General features: G+C 40.0%; 2 protein-coding genes across 2 annotated transcripts in view; both read left to right on the top strand.

Annotated features, from left to right (window-relative positions):
* LOC306743186 (arf-GAP with coiled-coil, ANK repeat and PH domain-containing protein 3-like) overlaps window positions 1-7,696 on the top strand; it is a 63,398-nt gene extending 55,702 nt beyond the window's left edge. The window contains exons 20-24 of the mRNA XM_079225677.1: window positions 59-285; window positions 1,043-1,152; window positions 2,177-2,287; window positions 2,381-2,442; window positions 7,296-7,696. Coding sequence (XP_079081803.1) covers window positions 59-285; window positions 1,043-1,152; window positions 2,177-2,287; window positions 2,381-2,442; window positions 7,296-7,402 — 617 coding nt within the window. The 3' untranslated portion in view covers window positions 7,403-7,696. The remainder of the gene's footprint in view (window positions 1-58; window positions 286-1,042; window positions 1,153-2,176; window positions 2,288-2,380; window positions 2,443-7,295) is intronic.
* A 1,951-nt stretch (window positions 7,697-9,647) lies between these two features.
* Window positions 9,648-22,180, top strand: hipk1a (homeodomain interacting protein kinase 1a; the record flags this gene model as incomplete). Its single annotated transcript, XM_079225749.1, has 16 exons — window positions 9,648-9,687; window positions 11,395-12,128; window positions 12,326-12,699; window positions 12,781-12,904; window positions 13,607-13,726; window positions 14,217-14,303; window positions 14,523-14,704; window positions 14,823-14,973; window positions 15,733-15,937; window positions 16,041-16,159; window positions 17,803-17,954; window positions 18,087-18,227; window positions 18,971-19,132; window positions 19,226-19,410; window positions 19,786-19,916; window positions 20,586-22,180. The coding sequence occupies 16 exons, from the start codon at window positions 9,648-9,650 to the stop codon at window positions 21,000-21,002; spliced, it is 3,324 nt and encodes a 1,107-aa protein (XP_079081875.1). The 3' UTR covers window positions 21,003-22,180.
* Window positions 22,181-22,341: the final 161 nt, after the last annotated feature.

Genomic DNA, 22,341 nt, shown 5'->3' with positions numbered 1-22,341 from the left:
CAGTGGGAAATTAATGACACGTGACTCAAGTTCTCCGTCTCTTTACGCTGTCCCTCAGAGTGCGAGGTGTCGGAGGACTCGAGCGGTGAAGCTGAGCTGGAAGTCGAGCCGGAGACATCGGACCCGGAGGACATAAGGGACCTTCATCCCGGAGCACTGCTCTGCAAGGCCTCGAAAGCCCGCAACCTGCCTGTTATGGCTGAAGCACTAGCCCACGGGGGAGATGTCAATTTGGTCAACGATGAGGACGAAGGAAAGACGCCCCTCATACAGGCCGTGATCGGGGTGAGTCAGTCGAGGGAGCGGTGCCAGAAATGAGTCACTTGGGAAGCATCCAGTTTGTGCATCGCATTTAATGTTTTAGTAACACAATAAAAAGACATGAGGAGATGGAGGGCAGTTATGAGCAACTTCTGAACATGTGGAAACAGTTGTTTAAAGTCGGGAGGATCTTTGTCAAGTCTGTGACAATGTTCCTGATGATGTCATAGTGATGTCATCAGGTTTATCTCCGCTTGGACTGAAACACTTTTTGGAACTTGACCTATACTAGAGACTAAAAGTCAGGATACTTTAACATCTCCTTCTTTATCTAAAGATATTTAGGTTTTTGTACTGAACAACATTTTATTTGACCTTTTATTCCATTTGTGTAATTACTTTTTTATGGCCAATAATACTTTTAAAACTGACAGAGCAGCAAGCAGAAAATCATTGGTTCTGCATCTGTTACAGCGACATGAAACACACATGTAAAGTGCTCCTGTTATTTAGTTCATGCTGACGTTTGGAGAGTCAGTCTAAATCCGCCACAGGATTTGGACTCAAATAGACAAAATAATATCGGCAAAGATAATCCAAGCAAAGCTCCGTGGCAAGTTAAAGGCTAAGTAGATTCAATCAATAGATTAATTGTTTCACTAAATCAACTGTAAGTGAACTGCAGCTGGGAACGTGACAACATCCATTTTTGAATACTCTTTGCTGCCAAAAATCAATTGCAGTATGTCATTGACAGTGCCATGTTGTTTTTTTATTACAGGGTTCGTTGATCGCCTGCGAGTTTCTGCTCCAGAACGCTGCTGACGTCAACCAAAGGGATGCGAGAGGGAGGGGCCCCCTGCATCATGCCACATATCTGGGACACACGGGGTGAGTCACGAGGGCAGAAAGTAGATCTTTACCGCGGGCTGTAATATTTGAAACCACATCTCATCAAATACAGTAGTTACTATTTTCATAAAACGTGCTTTGTTGTGGCATTCACCAACGTTCTCATACTTAAAATCTTCTCTTCGTATGACCAAAACCCACACGTGGTCCTGACCTGTCATGCAGATGACTATCTAACATATATCAATATATAACAAATATGCCTTTAATCTAAATTAATTTGGAATTGAAATGTCTCAAATAAGATAAATAATACAAAAATAGCTTAATCTAAAATAAATGTTCTGTTTTGCTGATCATCATGGCTTATCAGTTTATTTTGGATTTTATGATTTATAGGCATTTTTCAGGACAGCAACCTATATAGTTCAGTTGTTACCTCCGTGTTTTTATAAAGGTCGAGCTCTGTTGCAGCCGATGGTGTAACATCACCTTCTGTCGGCTATAATATAATCTTGTCTAATATCTCTAATGTGACTTTCATATCGACTTGACCATCTCATTTTTATAGCATTTAATTTCATGTCAAATCATTCTCTCATTATGTCTGTCACATTATAGTTTTGGTGCTATAGCTTATTTTTCATATTGTCTAAACTCATTCTTCTTTTTGCTGTTTGGGAACATGTTTGTGATTGAAACTTGCTCACCAACAGAGCGGTGCAGACAGCCTTATATGGCAGGTTTAGGGAGCATTGATTATGCTCATGAACAAATGGTATAAACGCGCACGTCCTCATGAACAGCTGACATTCATCACGTGGAATGTAATGATTCACGACCAGTTTCTTGCAGTTAAGAGTTTTGTGCCTTCAACTTGGAGAAAAACGCACAGAAAAAAAGTATGAGATATTTAGGATGAGAATATAAAAATCTTCTTGCTTGAGGCCCATTGTCTGCAACTGCCTCTTCTTTGTCAGTGAGCTAGATGTATGAAGTGCAGAGCTTTGAAAATGACAATCTAATTAAATGTGCGTTTGCTGTGTTTCTCTGGTATTTTCAGGCAGGTGTGTTTGTTCCTAAAACGAGGAGCTACACAGAACGACGGGGATGAGGATGGCCAGGACCCTTTGAGTATAGCTGTCCAGCAAGCAAATGCAGATATAGTCACACTGTATGTTCCTTTTATATACATACTTTCCATAGGGTTTTTAATTAATTCTCCATCTTTGATGAGTTTTTAACACCCTTTCCTTCTTTCCTAAAGGCTGCGTCTGGCTCGGATGAATGAAGAGATGCGGGAGTCGGAGGGACCTTTCGGACAGCCAGGTCATTACCCAATCAGCAGCCCCACTGATCAGCAGTATAAGAGATGCATTCAGGAGTTCATCTGTCTCAATATAGCAGAGTGCCAGTAAATATATGACTGACTGATAGAGACGAGTCGGGGGGGGCTTCAAACTTGTTTCCTCCACTTGTTTTCTCACCACCGAAATAACTTCTTCTCTCAATCAGAAAGATCAGAATAATTAATCTCCCCAGCACAGTCTGCTGACTTGATACCAAAGCAGTCAGCTCCTCACTCAGGATCACACAATAACTCAGTATTAACCTCCTTTAATGATGTCAGATTTCACCTGCAGATGATGAGCTTCGTCAGGTGCTGATCAGTCAGCAGAGTTGAGAAATCACTGCCAATGAAGGGTTAGCCACTCACACTTTATTATTATTATTATTATTATTATTATTATTATGATTATCCAGTAGCACTATTGTGAAGCAATTAATAGACCACGATAAAGCCCTCAGCAGAGTATTCGGGACCAACTTTGTCCTTTTTTATTTGGGGGTTTTTGAGGGTACGGGGTGCTCTGAACCAAAGACCGGCCGCAGCTCATTTGTTTCAATAATTCTACATTTAAGTTAATGATGAGTTGTTATCGTTTTGATAATTTGAAAAGAGTTATTTCGGGCACTGTTCCGGAAGTGAAAGTCCCCTTAATTTTTGCCGTATACGATGTTACTCTACTTTTTCTCCGGCTTGGATCGGCATGAAACTCTCCTGGTTCAATTTATCAGTACAAAAGAATAAAAACGGCATGAAAAGTTGAAGATACAAGTCAGCGTACATAAAATGTTGTGGGTCGACGTTTACTTACGAGTCCCACAGTGCATTTCAGAAAGAAACATCCAATCACTCGGCTTTAATTCCGATTTTACAATTTGCAAACTCACTTTTGGAGAAATCCAGCAGCTATGTCGCCCTCTTCTGTCCCAACATTAACAACCTAGTGCCAACAAGGTAAAGCCATCCATACTAACCCTTATGGAGATACTGCATTGAGAAAATAATTGAGAATTATTACTTCCGGAACCAGCGGGTCCCACTTGGGAACTCTCCACAGTATTTGTAGATCAGATGAGTCGTCGGGTGATTAATGCCAAATTGTTTAGTACAGGGTGGTTCAGCCAATTGCCTGTTCATGGTCAATTAAATTTGAGCTGACTGTTCTTTTTTAATAACCTGAGGATCTGTTGTCCGTACACTTCTGGTAAATTGGCCGTGGAGCTCTTGTATTTAAATTGAGAGAGTCGTAAGGGGAAACTGTGAGGCTGCGATAACTGTGACTGAGAGTAAATGACCACAGAAGAAGTATAATTTCTCTGTATTGATCGTGAAATTGATCAAGTAAAGCTTTTATGTTTGATTAAAAGCTAAATTATGCACTTTTTCTTACCAACAGTGATTTAGTTTGTGCTCTTATGTCGCTGTACCTTCCCTTCTTTTTGATTATTATTATTTTTTCAAAATAAGTTTGAATGCTTTTGTTTTTATTTATGATGAAACGTCCAGAGCAATAGTGCAATGATTATTTCAGTACAGATAATCTGTATTTTTTTTGTATTATGTTTAACGGCAATGCAGATGATATTTTTTTAAGCTGGATATATTTTGTTAGATATTATTTGCTGAGCACTCAAACACGTAGTGCCAGTATTATATTCTCATTATGAGATAGAGAGCCAATTCTCCAAATTGTCATGATATATAATCTCTTGGAGTAACTCTGCAGTAAAAACTGCAGTAGAAGATGGACTTTTTTATTATAAATCACAATAACCCAACATGTATTACTGCATACAGAGTATTTGTATGTTAAAATGTTTATTTATGGTATTCTAATGTATCACAACTAGGCCGATATTAGATTTGTTCTTTGTTTTTAGTGCATGGGTGGCTGTTGCCAGGTCTTCTTCAGCCCTGTTTCTTTTGGTTACTTCTGTGCCCAGTGTATGTGAATATTTGACATTTAGTATTGTTGAATAATGTTGATATCCATGTTATATACTGACAGAAATGACAAACTGAACACCCATCTCCCACTGTCTTTCATTGGCTGGTTAGTGCAAAAAGCTTGATGACAATGAAAAGGGCAACCTGGCTGCTGCCCAAAACTGTATCTAATGATCCAGTTTATACCCTAAATTAGGTCTGATGAGTACTTTATGTTTGACTTTCTTGGTAGCTCACAGTAAATGGCGGTGATCCAGAAACTGTTGGTTATAGCATTGAACAGCCCTGTTTGAGACTGACCACTGCGGTTTTTTACATTATCTCAGGCAAAACTTGCATAGAAAAATTATTTCCCCAAAGATCTTGCTTGTCTTTGATAGGTGCTATGGACTGTTAGGGTTTAGTTCAAACCAAAGACCACAGACAATTTTTCAGAGTGGCAGCAAGAGTTTTTTTGACTTCCATTGGTATAACGTCTAACCTTGTTGCCGTGATGTTCGAGTGCACTCCAGGACCCTGTCACATCACTGTTTCGTGGTTACAGGTGCAACAAAGCACATATCTGACCGTTCAGCTCGGTGTGACCAGAGTCACCGTAATTTATTTTGCGTCACCCATTAGTAGGACAGGTTGGGTTGTGCTATAAATGCATTATATTACCTTCACCTTTAATACTGGACTCTTATAATGTTGAACAAAGTGAAGACAACTGCTGGTTAGTGAAAATGACGTGTGCTTTAGATGGATAATGTGCAATCCTTACTAATTATCCAGACCCACCTTAACAGTTTCTCAAAACTGACATAGCATAAATTTGATTTAATTATTCAATATTTTTTTTACATTATTAGGAAATTATTAAATAAAGGCACAGTCACAAAAGAAAGTCAAGACAAAAATAATGAGTGTATTTTCATGAGTTACAGAAACTTGTTGATGAAGTACTGCAGCTAGAGAGCTAACCGCTAGAGTATTGCCAGGAACGTGTTCACAGCATGTTTGTCCCAATAGCTCCCTGAGATTTCGGTTTTCTTTGAACTGAAGCAAAAATAGTTTTATTAAAGACTAAACAAATAACTCTCTTAACTTTTTTTATAGAATAATAAGATCACACAGTTTATTCAAAAGATGTATTCAATGTTAAATAATAGTCTAACTCAAGCATAGATATGTCATTCCATTGAAATTTATTGAACTTGCCACTATTAATTTCACCCTTTTTAAATTGATTTATGAAGTAATGTAAGACCACCCAGCAAAAAGAAAAAAATACCCACCTTCCCCGCGAGTAGTTTTCATACAGGTTCTAACTTGAGTCACACACTGGTCGGAGCCCTGAGCCCTGAGCAGTAAAGCTTAGCAGTAACATGTATTTTTCAAACTACGCAACAGAAAGAGCAGCTCACTCCCCCTTCTTGATGGTCAGTGATAGTCAAAGCACTTTGAAAATCCAGCCTTTTCTTATCGTGTGCAGTACTTATTGTGGTAGCTTACAAAAAACAGGAAGCAGATGATGTCATCACTGACCAAACAATGATTTGCATCAAGCCATTGAAGGATTATGTGTTGTACAGTACGATGTGTCTGTTGACTGTTGTGTGTGTATAAACTAAAAACTATTAACACTTTAACTGCTTGCTTCTAACATGCAATGTTTATCTTTCTTGTAATTTTTTCTGTCTCTGACTGTTAACTGTACAATTTCTTTGAATACTGTGCCTCTGAATATACCTGTGCATATTAACACTAACTGCTATCTATGTTTGGTTTTGACTCCCTTTTTTTGTTCAATAACTCCTCCCAGTGTCTTCTAAAATGAAAATAAATTAAAGATGTTACTAAAAGCTAACCTCTCCCTTTGCTTCTTTCTTCTTTGCCTTTCACCACATCTAACAGCATTAACAGACTTCTAATAGCATGCACTGTTGGTGCACTAATAATGGATCAAATTACTCAGATTTTCAACGCATAACATTATGACATTTATTTAACTAGAATATTAATGAGTTTGTATCTGCATGGAGAGAGATTAACACATGAGTTTCAAATGAATATTTTTTCAGCATTTACAAGCAGTATATACTTATGAATACATGGTTTATAACACTATAATGTTAGTAGTTAAAAGTCAAACATTTTAAGTCTTTATCATTGTTTTTCACCCCACCTATGAATCATAATATATATTATTCTTAAATGGGCCATTGTGCATAATGAATACGTTGTGCTTTAAGTATATTTTGATGCCAATACTTTTGTACTTTTACTGGAGTATAACTTTGAATGCATGACTTTTACTTCCACCACTGGTACTTGGTAACTTTTGCCTGTTACACATGATTCACAGGAGACATTATAGTTGTTGACAAATACATTCATATATACTTAACAAATACTCTTACTTTCACTTACATTATAAGGTGTTGTACACCTCCAAATGGAAAGTTGAAATAAATTGTTACCAAGAAGTAGTATCTATCTATTATAAGGCTTTTAATCTGAGATATCTCCTTCTCTTTCTCACACTCACACAAACGGGGAAAGCCAGGAATGTTCATGCTCCCTTTTTTTTTTAATTAGCCGAGCCTGGACGCTCTCATGGGGCACAAAAGAGTTCAACTGCTTTGCTTTTGTTATGCCTGTGGATTCAGCAGTTACCATGGCCACGAGAAAAGTAAAGGCTCAGAATTTGGAAAGTTGAAAGAGGCAAAGCTTCATGGTGCCTCGGCCCTTTTTTTTACCCTTCCTTTCATGCATGGGCCTTTTCCTTAACTCTGCTTTCTGTTTTCTCTCATTGCTTGTATTCACAACTTGTATATAAAGGTTGTTTTGACTGTTCAAAATGCTGAAGTGGCATTCATATTTTTACTTTTTTTTTCTTTAGCAGGAGACGCCACATACCTTGACATCTTCCGAGAATTTTCCCACATGGCATCCCACAACCCGGAAAAGCTGAAACGAAGGAGTGTGCATTTCCGGCACTCATTCAGGTAGTCCGCCAATAAGCGGCTGGAGATGAGCAAGATTGTGCACTTGAAAAGTTCCATATATAGTCTCATTTGGGGTTGCATCAGTTCAACATTACAATTAAACCTATACCTATAAGTTTCCTGTTTTATTCCACAGGGAAATCCACCTCTGAAGTGCATTAATGTAGAGGAACCATTGCAATTTTGATGCTGTTATTCATTATCATGATTTGTTTTACAATAGCTGCATTATATCTGCAAAAGTCTTGTGCTGTTTTTAGATAAACCTTTTATTTTGAAATAAGGATTTGCTGGTCTTGTCCTCTTAAATGTCTGTTTTTTCATAAATATAGCATTGCTTTTATACAATGTTAAATGAAACCTTTTGGATAAAATGCCAAGCACTTGTGTAGTTTATTTTCTTTCTTTGTTTGTTTTTTGGTATGAGTCATTTGTTTGCTGCATCAGTTTCATTATCTGATCAACATTTCTGATGAATTGAAGGAGTTTATATATATATATATATTCTTCTGTTTTCTTTGTGTGTGTGTAATGCATGCATTTATTCCCATTATATTTCATTCCTAAACTTGAATACAGCTACATTTTATGGAGTGTCATATCATCATTAGTCATCATCATCAATATTGAAATCGGAGTGTTATTTCTCTTGATGAGCAATGTATTTTGTTAAATTCAGTTATTTTTGCATCGACTATGCTGGTGTAGTCTTCATAATGTTTTGTTTAAATGTACTTTGCATCAGTACCACTATGAAATGCAGTGCTTATGTGACTGTATACATGCTGTAGAAGCAAAACAAATGCTAATATATCGGAATGAACAGGAATGCAGATGCAGAGAGATGGATGAAAAATAAACATTGTCTGCAGTTCTGTGTCAAGTTTTGCCACATATCACATCTCCATGTAGCTGGAACAACAGCGCCCACCAGTGTTAATAGATGAGATCAGTGAGTCAAAGAATGAGAAGTAAAACACTAGTTGATCTGAAGTTTTAATGTCAGGAGATAGTTATGAAAACACACACACACATACACACACAGCTAATTTAATTCATCTTGAGGGATATTGTTGTGCAGCATTTGCAGAACATGGGAAAGAGTGCAAAATAACAATTAAATCAATAGGGTGTCCAAAATATACACAATGCCAAAAATATGAAGGCTCGTTATTGGTGAGTTGCATATTTATATGTATGAGCAGTGACATAAAACTTTGTATGTTGCCCACATATTCAATGAGTATGTTCATGAGAGTTGTAATGATTGAAATGCTCAGAGAGACACACTTAAAACACTTCCTCACGTCTGCTGGATGAAAGTTACCCTGAAATCTTTATTTTTTTAAGATTATTATATGAAACCTTCTGTTAGGAATGATGGTGGAGGAACAACAAAAGAAGAAGAAAAAGGTAAACCCTGTGTGAAATCTAATTGTTTTTAATCAAATGAATGGCTGAACAATACAGCCCATGTATTGATTGTGGTATTATCAGATAATTTAGTGGACATAATGAATGATTACCATCCAATCTTAGAATGATGTCATACTGATATAATATCGCAATAATTATCATCCTATAATGTAATATACTATACATGATTCAAAATGGATGATTCTGCACAATGACTACTTTTGGTACTTTAAGTGTATATTGACGCTAATACATTTGTACTTTTACTTTAGTAAGACTTTTAATGCTTTTAATACTTTCACCCTTCGTATAAAGTAGCATACAACGGAAATATTCTCTTAGTTAAATCACCTCAAAATGTTACAGTACTTGTAACAATAGTAGCAACTTGATAACTTTAAACTGACCCCTGTCTTAAAACTAGATGTAAACAGCGGTGCCGTGTTTCAGTACTGAGTGAAACATGGAGCGACTCATAGACGATCTTTGGCTCGATCACTTCGTCCGTTGACGTCCGTGTCGTCTCGCCGTTACGTCTTCTCTGTAGAAAGTACGGCGAGACGACGATGGAGCCCCGGTGTAGTCGAAAGTGACCGTTATGATGGCGTCTGGCATGTCCAGTGACATTATGCACATTTGTCTTTTTCACGCTGTGATGTGACTGCGACTTCGCACTTCGCAGTCAGATGTGACTCGGATGTCCGCAGCTCGCTAGCTAAGCTAGCTGTTAGCTCATCCCTCAGCCCTCCTGCTCCAGCGGGCGGCCAACGGCTCCAGCGGATCCGCTGCAGCGCCACACGGAGCCCGGGGAGCAGGGGACGATGAGGCCTTAAATGTCAGATCGACGTCGGTGTGTTCAGTCACCAAATACAGGTATTGTCACTCGCGAATAGATAAAGCGTTGGTACTACCAGTCCAGACTGCAGTTACCTTTTAATTTACAGTTTTAATTTAATTTGTTTATCGCAGTTGCGTTCAGGGACACTTGAAGGGGGGCAGGGTCCAAACGCAAACCCCCTGCCCCCTAATGTGTGATCAAGGTGGGCCAGAGCAGGTAGACAAGAGGGAAGGACACATATCAGTGAACTGACATTGGTGTGTTGTGGAGCTCAAGAGATAAGGGTCATTGCTCTAGAGACGGTTAATACTAGTTAATTGATTAATCAATTACTTAATTAGTTAATCTGACTCACATGTTATAGGCTTCTAAAGGTTGGAAATAGCTGTTGTTTTGATGTTTTAAACATAATTAGTTTAACTAAGACGCCAACCTGTATTATTTCCATTTCAAATAGTTTTTAGCTCAAAATAATTTAGGGATTTTTAATTGTTATTATGTAGTAGAGGATTGCACAATGTAATGTAGTTGCAGCCCCCTCCATGCTACACACACTGTATACAGTATACAGATCTGTATACAGATGTTCAAAACAAGGGAATTAGAATAGAATTTTAATAATTAATAAATTCAATAAAATAGAACAAACTAAATAAAAGTAGCACTAAAGGAAGCATTGAAAGGGAAAACTAAATTGTTTTTACTAAGAATGTATACAATTACATTTACACTACAATTATAATTAATACTACATGGTTTTATATGAGTGTTTTAAATTATACTATGAATAGGAGACTTTGATTAAAGTGGGAATGAGGGTATGTGATTTATTCTATTCTTACTGAGCTAATCAGACTCAGAGGTATCTTTGTCACTTTCTGCCCTTTCAATTGTCCGTCTGGTTGAACTCTTGTTTAGATTACTAATTGGTGCAAGGCTGCTTTTGAGTTTATCTATAGTCCATAATAACCAATAACAAAGCCTTCAATCAACATGAACTCTGAAGGGGTTCTATTAAGGGTGCGTAACAACTAGTTAGTAAGCAAGCAGATATCAAAATTGGTAGTTGAAAGCATAAATGGTTGAAATTGTTGTCTTTCTTATGCATATTTAAATTTATGTTTGTAATTTTGTAAAATTTTAAATATTATATAGGTGGAGGCTTCAAATAAGCCCAGTTGGCTTTTTGTCTCTTCCTGCACTGTGATATTCATTTTCTGTTATGATTTTTTGTTTTATTGTTTGAATTGTGCAAAATAAATAATAAAAAATATGCATAAATGGTTGAAATGCATAAATAGTTGAAATGCAATTTCCTGCCACTACAAGTCATGAAAACTTCAATTCCAAAAGAGACCAAGCCTAAACATCCACAATTCCAGGATCACTATGTCTTAAATGAAAAATACACGTTACATTTTCCCACAAAATCTTCTAGCCTAATCACTAAGCCCTGTTTTGTCAGAGCAACGGCCACAATCCAAAACTGGTAAGATAAGGCAAAGCAGTAAATTCTCACATTTAAGAATCATTTTTGCTTCAAAGATTACTTCTAATAATGAATTATCAAAGTAGTTAAAGATTGATTTTCTGTCATTTTAATTGTTGCCGGTCTAGATTAATTTCATATCTTGTTTGTATCCTCTTCAGTAACTAACAAACTCGTAAACGCCATGTCAACGTCTTGTCTGTTTTTTGGTTAGATGTCATAGTGATGGTTACTGCTGATCTTTAATCTGCAGACATGGCGTCGCAGCTCCAGGTGTTCTCCTCTCCCTCCGTGTCCTCCAGTGCCTACTCTCGTTCAAAGAGGCTCAAAGTTGAGAACACTGCCTGGGATGTGTCCAACCAGCTGGGAGACAATGCGTGCTACCAGCAGAGCCCCACCCAGGGAGCTGCACCCTCCACTTCTGGCTCCAATTTCAACCCAGTGTACAACTCCAACCAGGCTCCCCCACCGACAGCCAGCTCCAGGGAGCAGACGGTGGTGCGGGCGGCAGACAGCACAGGCAGTGTTCGTGCACCTCCCTCTTCCTCCTCCTCATCTTCCTCCTCCAACCGTCGTGTCAAGGATGCAGAGTCCTCCTCCCAGCCGTGCGACCTCTACCAAAAGCAGTACAGCTTGAAGCGGAAGAGCGAGGAGGTGGACAGCAGTGACAGCGTGCAGATACTGGAGGAGCTATCGGCCCCCGTGGTCTCCAACCGCGCTGCTGGTGGAGGGGGAACCACCACAGCTCAGTCCATAGCACATTCCACTTCTACCACAAAGAGCAGCAACTCCCACAGCGAGGGAGACTACCAGCTGGTCCAGCATGAGATTCTGTGCTCAATGTCCAACAGCTACGAGGTGCTTGAGTTCCTGGGACGCGGCACCTTTGGCCAGGTGGCAAAATGCTGGAAGCGGGGAACAAACGAGATAGTGGCAATTAAGATCTTGAAGAACCATCCCTCTTATGCTCGGCAAGGTCAAATTGAAGTGAGTATGTTGTTTTGAGAGGAATAAAAAGGCTAAGATATGTTTTGACTATGATAAAAGCCTGTAAATGTAGGGAGTGTAACCCAAGTAATAAAAGCCTCGGGTCCAAAGGGTTAAAATCTAAAACATGGTTCGTTGGTGCTTTCTTCATTATTTGTCTATTAATGAACACAATATTTTCCTCTTCCTCCCTGTAGGTGAGTATCCTAAGCAGGCTAAGCACAGAGAATGCAGATGAGTTCAACTTTGTCCGCTCATACGAGTGTTTCCAGCACAAGAACCACACGTGCCTTGTGTTTGAGATGCTGGAGCAGAACCTCTACGACTTCCTGAAGCACAGCAAGTTCAGTCCGCTGTTGCTCAAGTGCATACGGCCAATTCTGCAACAGGTCGCCACGGCACTGATGAAGCTGAAGAGCCTGGGTTTGATCCACGCCGACCTGAAGCCTGAAAACATTATGTTAGTGGATCCTTTGAGGCAGCCGTACAGAGTGAAAGTCATTGATTTTGGCTCCGCCAGCCACGTGTCCAAAGTGGTTTGCTCCACCTACCTGCAGTCACGATACTACAGGTGAGTACATCAGCCGGATGAGCTTTGAATAACATGTAAATGTCCTGCTGTGATCATTTGTATTTTATGATGTGCTTGCAGAGCTCCAGAGATCATTCTGGGCCTTCCTTTCTGTGAGGCGATCGACATGTGGTCATTGGGATGTGTCATTGCTGAGCTGTTTCTGGGATGGCCCCTTTATCCCGGTGCCTCAGAGTATGATCAGGTCAGCTTCAGCCCCCTCACAAATATATCTACTCTAAACTGACATGTATATTCTTTTGTCAATCAACAGCCTGTTAGTGTAGCTTAGCATAAAGACTGGTTACAGAGGCAAACAGCTAGCCTGGCTGTCTCCAACGAGAAAGGAAACAAGATTTTAAAAAACACACACATCTGAAACTCACTAATTAACATGTAATATCTTGTTTGCTTAACAGGTATAAATACTAAATTGGGTAAAAATGACACAGTGCGGTTTTACGAGGGCTGTTATGTACTATTTCCTTTTTGTGTGTCTTTTGATATTGACATATCACATCATCTGGCGAAGGAAATCCATAAGTGGGTAACACACAAAAACACAGCTAGACCCATTCACTAATAATAATCGTATCTAAAAGGTCATCCTTTAACCATAAGTTGACAGTTCGTATTTAACACTAAATTACATTTGTTTTTCTACAGCACCAGTTTTCAGTTCAGTCTGTGCATCATACATAAGAGGAATATGTTTGAATGTTTGACACGTGAGAGTTCAATTAAATAGTAACCACAGTGTTTGCGTGTCATCCAACAAGATGTCATTCATAGACTGACACAATTGGCTCACATGATGATAACTCGATAAACTGCTACTGAGCACAAGTAGAGGTCACATTACTTTTTTTTTCTTCTTCTTCTTTTTTTTTCCAATTGTCTCTCGCAGATTCGTTACATTTCCCAGACCCAGGGCCTTCCTGCAGAGTACCTGCTGAGTGCCGGAACCAAGACCAGCCGCTTTTTCAACCGAGGCCCCGACGCAAGCTACCCCCTCTGGAGACTCAAAGTAAGAGACTCTGCAGAGACAGACATTTCTGAGACAGTTTATATCATCAAGCATATATACACTACATACTGTATACACCACTGGCATATTAGGGTCAATACAAATGATTATATATTTGTGTGTGTGTTTGTCTTCTTCTTCTTCTTCTTCTTCTTCTTCTTAACTAGTCATTTAAATTGTGTGTTTTGATGACAATAACCAAGTAAAACTAATTTAGAATTTCTGCCAATTTACACTGACTCTTGGACAATTCAAATACAATTTTAGGACGGTGGTGAAAAAAGTTTGGAGTTTTCCTGTCAAATATAGTCCTTACCAAAAAAAAAATTGAAATCTGCAGGTCAGACATTAAAAACATCTAAAATATAAGTCATCCAATAAAATCTTAATCGGTGCATCTATTATTTCTTTTTTATCTACAGTGGCCCTTGTATACTATGCGGTCATAGTACATTGAGGCTTTGCTGTATTTGTGCTTGTTTTTCTGCAGACATCTGGAGAGCACGAGGCAGAGATGGGCCTCAAGTCAAAAGAGGCAAGGAAGTACATCTTCAACTGTCTGGATGATATGATGCAGGTGAGGACAGAGCCGTTTCAGATAAGCTCCTGCAGTTTACAGTAATATTGTTGCAGAACTGGTAATTTAAAGTGGTGAAAAGTTGAGACACTGTATGTATAGGCAAATAATTCATGGGTGTGTCAGTTTGCACTTTTACTATTACATGAATTTTGATGTGATGCCGTTGGGTCTACCGGGACACAGTTTGACAAACCCAGACTTCCTGTCATTCTGCAGGTGAACATGACAAACCTAGAGGGGACTGACATCTTGGCAGAGAAGGCTGACCGACGGGAGTTCATAGACCTGCTGAAAAAGATGCTGACACTAGACGCAGACAAACGGATCACACCCATGAAGACGCTGAACCACCCCTTTGTTACCATGACACACCTGCTGCACTTCCCCCACAGCTCACAGTAAGTTCAGGACTGTAACAGAAAGGATTATGCTGTCTGTGGTTCAGCATCCCAGTTAGGTTTCAAGGTTGCATCTTTGTTCCTTTTTAACAATTCAAAACAATTCTATGTATTACAGTGTGAAGTCCTGCTTCCAAAATATGGATATATGCAAACGCAGATGCAGTGCGTTTGAGAATGGCAAAAATATGTTTGCCAACAACAATACACCAAGTGCAGCCACCAACCTCACTGTCACCTTCAGTAGCCAACTAAACCAGCACAATCAGGTGAGAATATCTCTGATCTGCCTCAGGCTCATCGTGGTCTTCATTAAGTTATTCTTGTTGCCGTTCATATCAGTAGCTTGTAAAGTGATCGCCTCATGTATCTACTGTGTCAATGTGCTCATTTCTACACATAGAATCTGAATTATCCGTTTCCTCTTGTCAGACAAGCATTTCCATTTTTATTTGAAATTTCTGAAATTAAACAATAATTTCTCTAGTTCTGCCCCACTGATCACTTATAAGGCTTCATATAGAAGACACAGTGGATTCAATTAAATCAATATGCATTAATGTTTATGTTATGTTTCAGTATCATTAATTTCAATTGATTTAACTGAGCCGCACATATTTTCTTTTGTTCTAAAACTGTTTATGTGCACCGATTTTAAAACAATATCGTGAGGGCATTGACGTTGTACTTTGAAATCACCTCTGCCCATAATGTATCTTATTTTATACATCATTTGTGCACTTTGATGATTGGGTAACAGATGCAACGTCATTGCAATATTGTTGTTTTTTATTCAAAGACACTGTGAGGATCTTTTTACTGGTTATCAAACCAGTGTATATGACCAACATTGGCTGGTCTTATATACTTATTCTCCATAATTCTGTATGTAAATGAGCCTCAACATTCATGTACAGATGGATGAAATGTATCATTGTTCATGCATTGAGGCCCCTGGAATTCCTTGCTGAACTTCCCTTTTTAGGCATTGATAACCTTTCTTCATGTTGTGAAACTTTGTGTTGCAGATGGCCTCAACGGGGGGCCAGTCCCTGTCCCTCAGTAGTAACGTCCCTTTGCTGAACTACCAGCCTGGCCTCTACCAACAGGCCACCATAAACATCCCTGGCCTAAGCCAGCAGGGAGTACCGCTGCAGACCAGACCCTCGCAGCTCTGCGCCCAGACCGAGCCCTTCCAGCAAACACTCATAGTTTGCCCTCCCACCATCCAGGGTAAGAAAGAAAGATGTTAGTGGCATTGTGCTTCAATAAAAATGCATCTTATTCACTCATGATTTGACAAAAAAAAATGTCATCCTCCATCTTTTCCTTACAGGTCTTCAGACATCCAATAAGCCCTCTGGTTATCCAGTGAGGATGGACAACTCTGTACCCATAGTTCCTCAGAACCAGTCGTCCCAGTCTCTTCACATCCAGCCCAGCATGCTGGCACAGGTAGGAACCACTTCATGCCCACCCGGGTTGGGCTTCGGCTGGAGTTGACCATATCAGTGGTGGAATGGAATGAAGCCTCATTTATTACACTGGGCTAGACGAGCATGACGTTGAACTGCATAGTATCTTAATTACTCTAAATATAAGGTGAATTAAAAAAAGGCACCCATATTTCCAGCCAAAAGCTGGTTGCATTGTATTTGTATGGAGCCCTGCATTGGAGATTCGTCATCTACGGAACTTAGCGAATCCAGGAATTGTATCAACTGGGAGACAGATGTGCTTTAGTTTGTGTACATCCGGTTGGTTATGTATGTTTGTTTGTACTCCTTTCCACTCTCTTCTCAAAACAAAGCCTCTCACAATGATTAAGAATATCAGTATTCTTGTTCTGGTATAAAATCTTGATCCAAAGGAAGGACTCCCTCTTTTTTAGGATGCAATACAATATGGAGCAGCTCCAAATGTGTTCTCTCAGTCTGTTTAAATGTCATAACACCACCCCTCACACCTCCTCCCAGGCCTCCCTCGCCCCCCTGCTGATAGGCAGCCTGTACGCCTCAGTGGCGGGAATGTCACCTCTAGGCTCGGTCCGGTTGCCAGTTGGCTGCAGGGGTGCGAGTCTTGGCGACTTCCTGGATCAGAATGCCTCCATGCTGGTAAAAAAAAAAAAAAAAAACGCTTTCGTAACTGGTTGAAATCTCTTCTTTCTTCTTCCTACCTCTTCCTAGCACATGTAGTGTATGTCAGCATATGCAGCCGAACCAAGGATGCATGTGCTACTCACCAGTCGGGTTTGTGCTTGCAGCTTGAGGCACCAGATGCACTACATTCACAACTCAAACTTGAACAGAAAGTTTCATGCACATAAACTTAGTTCTGTTTTGTAAATCTCAATCATTGTGGAAGATTTCCAATACCACAGTTCGCCATGAATGGATATATAAACGCCCTTAAACATCGGTTTTCATTTCAATACTTGTGCCTCCGCCACTCATTAGAGCTGTCAATTCAAGGAACAGCAAAGAAGAAGTGCAGTTTAACCGATGATGGGCATCAGCAGGGTTCTTCATCAGGCGAATGGTGTTACCACGTCTTTGCACTCGGCGGCTCAGTCCTGGAAAGGGAGGAGTGAGTGGAGGGGTATTGGTTGTAATCTACAACTACACCACTAGATGCCACCAAATTCTACGTACTGTTCCTTTAACAGATTATTGCCAAGTTAATTTTGGGTGATACCAATATAACAGAACCTTATTAAAATGTGTGTTTTTATTCTCTTTCTTGAAGATTTGTCTGCTATTTTCTGCTTCTTAAGTCTCTTTTTAACACATTTCTGTCTGATTCTTAACAAATGCAGATCTCTCTGCACAGGAATAAATCTGGAAACAAGATTGAGATGGTGGACTTAGCGTCTGCTGGATGTCTTGTTGCAGGACAGAGATGGGAATGTTGGTGTTTGTCTACAAACTGCATGTGCTCGTGATGCATTTATTTCAGTGTGACTCCAAGAAAATAACTCGGACTTCTATTTTACTACAGTCAAGACACTGCACTTTGTTCTCCTCTCATGGAGTCACTGCTGTATTTTTCAAATGCAATATATTTGTATGGTTTAAATGTATTTATGTGTGTGCATACAGCAGGGCTGGCCAGCAGGCACACAGCAGATCCTCATCCCTTCCACATGGCAGCAGATGCCAGGCATGGCCATCCACAACCCTGGACAGGCAGTGGTGCCTGAGTCGCCCATGGGAGCCCCGGTACCCGACGGTCAACAAGCTTCTAGCTGGAGGTGAGTTTAGTCTGATGGGACTCTGTCTTCATGCTGTGATTAAAGGCATAGCTTCAGGTCAGTCTAATATTCTGATGAAATGGAAAGTTTAAAATGTAAGTGCAAGTTGAAGCGTGTTCTTTGTTTTCATAGGGGTCGGCATGGAAGCCAATACGACGGCCTCAGCCAGCAGGACTCTGGTGTTGGCCGTCACGCTGCCTCCCAAGGAGCTGCTCACTCAAGAGCCCAACAGGGAAAGAGGTCAAAGGCTCGACATGCAGAGAGCAAAGCCAGGTATACTCTCAGAATCTCATACGTTCACATTCTTTCGGGGGGGGTTGGTGGTTTGATCCCTGGCTTCTACTTGTTCGAAGACAGAAGGGCTCCAGCGAGTGTCATTGAAAAAAAGTGTTTCCCATGACTACACCAAAACTAACATTGAATTGATCTACGTACAGGTGTGTCTGTGTTGCCAAAGTCTGAAATATCTTCTTCGTCATAGAGCTCTGTTGTTTAAAAAATATGACAAACACACTGTTGTTGTCACACTGTTGCATTATCATGAACAGAGACAGTGTTCTGTAAATACTTCTGCTTCTGTAAATACTTCTGTAAATACTCACTCAAGCGGATTAATGTGGATTAATCCACTGCTGAAAATGTTCCAAACAAATAGACTATTTGCTTGTGTTTGATTTAAAGTTTGTTAAAAACCACAGTGCTTGCTGGCTAAGAGCCACAGACGGTTGGAATGTATTGAGGGACAGACTAACACATTGGTGGTTTTGGTCTTTGCATTTTATATAATAATAACAATATACATTAACAGAACCTTGGCCTCTGCCAAAGGAAACATTTGTATGTGCTCCAGCAGTGTTTACTTTATTTAATAAGGATATAAGAATGTGTTATTATTTAGTATTAAAATGAAAGTTTTTTTCAAGCAAATTCAAGCTGTAAAGAATATTAAAAACCACAAAAATAGGTGTCTGCCGTTGCAATAAAAAGAGCGTGATGGAGCATCTTATCCCCTCCAGGCCTGTGTCATCGGCCACCACTGTGGTCCACAGCGCTTCTGCTTTTGCTGGCGACCAGTCTCAGCCCATCGTCATCTCTGACACACCTAGCCCTGCTGTCAGCATCATCACCATCCACAGTGACTCAGAAGACGACGATGACAGGAAGTTCCCTGCTGTCTGGTGAGCTGATTTGCATTTCCTTGGAATTTTAATTTTCACAGAGATACATTTTTTGTTTGTTTATTTTACTTCCTCTCTTATTCTCTTCTTTAGCTCTGGAACAAGCCAGAGGACCAACGTGATCAGCTGTGTGACCGTGCACGACTCCGACTCCTCCAACAGCAGCCCCCTGAGCTCCAAGACAACCTCACAGCCCACCAAGTCTTTGGCCATCATCATGCCCTCTGTGAAGAGCCAGCCGGGGGAGAGCACAACCCACAAAGCCCCGGCAGCTCCAGGTCCTCCAGGTTCATATACTTTCATTTTGTTTTAAATAACTAGATGTGGATCCATTTTAGGTACACTAATTATCAGCTCAGCTTTTATGGCCTTTGCACAAATAAATGTGTGACAAATAAACAACACGAAATATGTAAGTAGCATGTGTCTATTCCTCATTGTGAAAGGAACAGAAGGAGTGGATCTGTTTGTCAAGGTTGACTGGAGTAATACAGTTTTATGTTCGGAAATAGATATGGGCGTAACTTTTTGCTCAACCTTGTTCCGGGAAACAAGTCAGTGTAAAGGCCTTAACTGATTCATTTGACTTCAAGCCGTTGTAATCTATTTTCTTCTTAGTGCTCACAATGTTCTGTCTGGTTTTGCACTCGTAGATCAAGCTACAAGTGGCTCTGGAAAATCCAAGAAAGTTTCGACTCAGCAGTCCAGTCGGGCAGGAGACTCCAACACCGATCGCCATCAACGCGCCGCATCCAGCAGATCTCAGCCTCTCAATCTGAGTCAGGTAACGGCTTTCAAATGTTGCTTGTGTCTGCGCAACAAGTTGAACCCACAAAGAGTCTGGTTCTGTCCCAATAACCAACATTTGTGTTACGAATTTAGGTTACTCCCACAGTGCTTGTTCAGCCTGCGAGCATGTTGAGGTTAATCCGAGCTCACTGGGACTCAATACGAGGCAATCTGCAGGTAGATTTATGTCCTCAGATGCTTTTCAATTTGCACAAAGAGAACAAATAAGTCGGACCAGATCTATTCGTAGTAGATAAGTGTTAAGTCGCATGTTGGCAAAATACTGAGACACAGTGAACTTAAGTCCACACTTGATGTAAAACTTTCCCAAATGCTGCTTTGAAGCGGTATTCAGAGTGAAGCATATCCCAAAAATCACAACTGCAACACCATTTTTGTTATGGCAGAACCTCTGCAGATAATTATCACCTAAAATGTCAAGTTTCTACTTACTCCTTTATACTACTGTCATCTTATACTTGTATACATACATATTCTACTGCATTCACCTGCTTACTTACCTAATTACTTACATCTCAGCATTTATATTTATTTCTACCTTTTCACATCACCTGTACACATCACAGTATTTATATTTATTTTTACTTGTGTCCTACTGAGCCCACTGTACGTGAGGGTATTTATGATCCTCTCTCTGTTTCAGGTACAGCAGGCTGTGATGTCATCATCCCACGATCAAACAGGAAGCAGTAGTTCCCTAAGGCGGCAGCCCACATACCCCCCTCCCGTCTCGTCCCACTCATCCTACCGTCTTCACGAGAACACCCTCTTCAGCTCAACCCCAAACCTGTACGCGTACCCGGCATCTGCCGCCCTGGCCTCCGTCTCCCAAGCTGTGGACCAGATGCAAGGTGGATCATCCCGCAATGGCAGGGCGGGCGGAGCTTACTCTTCCCTGGCGCTACTCCAAAAGAACGGCAGCCTGGCCCTGGGAGGGTCTGCTCCGGGACAGTACAGCCTCCAACAGCAGCAGCAGCAGCAGCAGCAGCAGCTGGGAGGGCAGCCTTTCCTCCACGCCGCTACTTACCAGCGGAAACTCAACCAGTATCCCTTCCTGTAAAGACTAAAATGCTGCATGTCGACCAAATGAAGACCGAGACTAGAGACGAGCACAAGCTCATCACGGGCTGCTGTGATTAGACTTTTAACTTTCCTTTACTGTCCAGTCCTTTCAGTGATTTTATTTTCCATGAAATAATCATGGAATGTATTTATATTTTAATCATGTTTATATATTTGTTATATCCATTCCAACTTTGGAGTTTCTTTGTGTCGCATACAGCAGGTTAACAGTGACAAGCAGGGCAGTCTGTAAGTATGTGAACAGTGACACATTTATTGTCGTGTTGGTTCTTTGCTCCATTAGAGTACATTTTGAAATGACACGAGTATGAGGTTTAAAGTGCTGACTTTCAGCTTTAATTTAAGCGCGTTAAAGTTGCATTAACATATAGACAATTGCCTTACTTAAGTCAATTTATTTTATTTACAACTTTAGTATGTCAGTACATTGTGATAAGTGAGATGTTGTATGTTTAATTTATGAATGTACTCTGTGTATTATCTGTTTTAAAAAGAGAGAGAAAAGAAAGTAAGCTATACCGTGTATAATAATGTGTCACTGTGTTCTTCAACTGTTTTCCATGTTAGCTCTGTTTTACTGCTGACCATTGACCTATTATATTTCTATGTTTAGTATGGCGATTGATGCAGTACATTTCAGCGTAGGGTATGGTGGTATTTAGAGGGGACTGTCGTGTTTTTTACAGTGAAAGTTATTCTTAAGGTTGCATGTGTCAGACTTGGAGTAGCATTCAGGAGAGGTTCGTAAAAACTGCAGCTGCACTGATTTTAAGTGTCACTCGCAGATGATGGATTATTAATGTTTAGTTAAATTTGTACGACAAAACACAAATGAAATTGGGAAAATGTAAGAGCTCTTGTCTTGTGAAGTGATGTCTGAAGTAAAAGCGTGCACATAAACATCTGATTGGGTATCAGTGTCATGTCAAAGCCATTTAGAATGCAATTGTAAAATTCAGTTATGCTTTTGAATTGTGAATAATCAAATCTGACAAGATGATTTATAAAAAATAAGAATTGATGTTCAGTATGTACCCGCTTCTAAACAAATCATTGGTTTGGTGAAATGGTGGTTTTTCTTACAATCCTGTGATGTGAAGTGCTGCATTACTTAGAACGCACAATGAACCTTAAACCGTATATACGCAATAAAGATCCTCTCAAAACAGAATCTTGGACTCACGGACGACTGAAACTGAAGAATCTTCTCAAATTACACAAACGTCAATATTCAATGCTGAATTCAGGATAGTTGATTCAGATTCAGGGCTGTACCTATCATAATTTCAATTATTGATTAATCATTTAGTCTAAAG

This window comes from Taurulus bubalis (assembly GCF_910589615.1).
Source record: "Taurulus bubalis genome assembly, chromosome: 11".
NCBI classification, from domain to species: Eukaryota; Metazoa; Chordata; class Actinopteri; order Perciformes; family Cottidae; genus Taurulus; species Taurulus bubalis.
The sequence above is the reverse complement of the archived record's forward strand: the minus strand, read 5'-3'. Positions and strand labels throughout refer to the sequence as shown.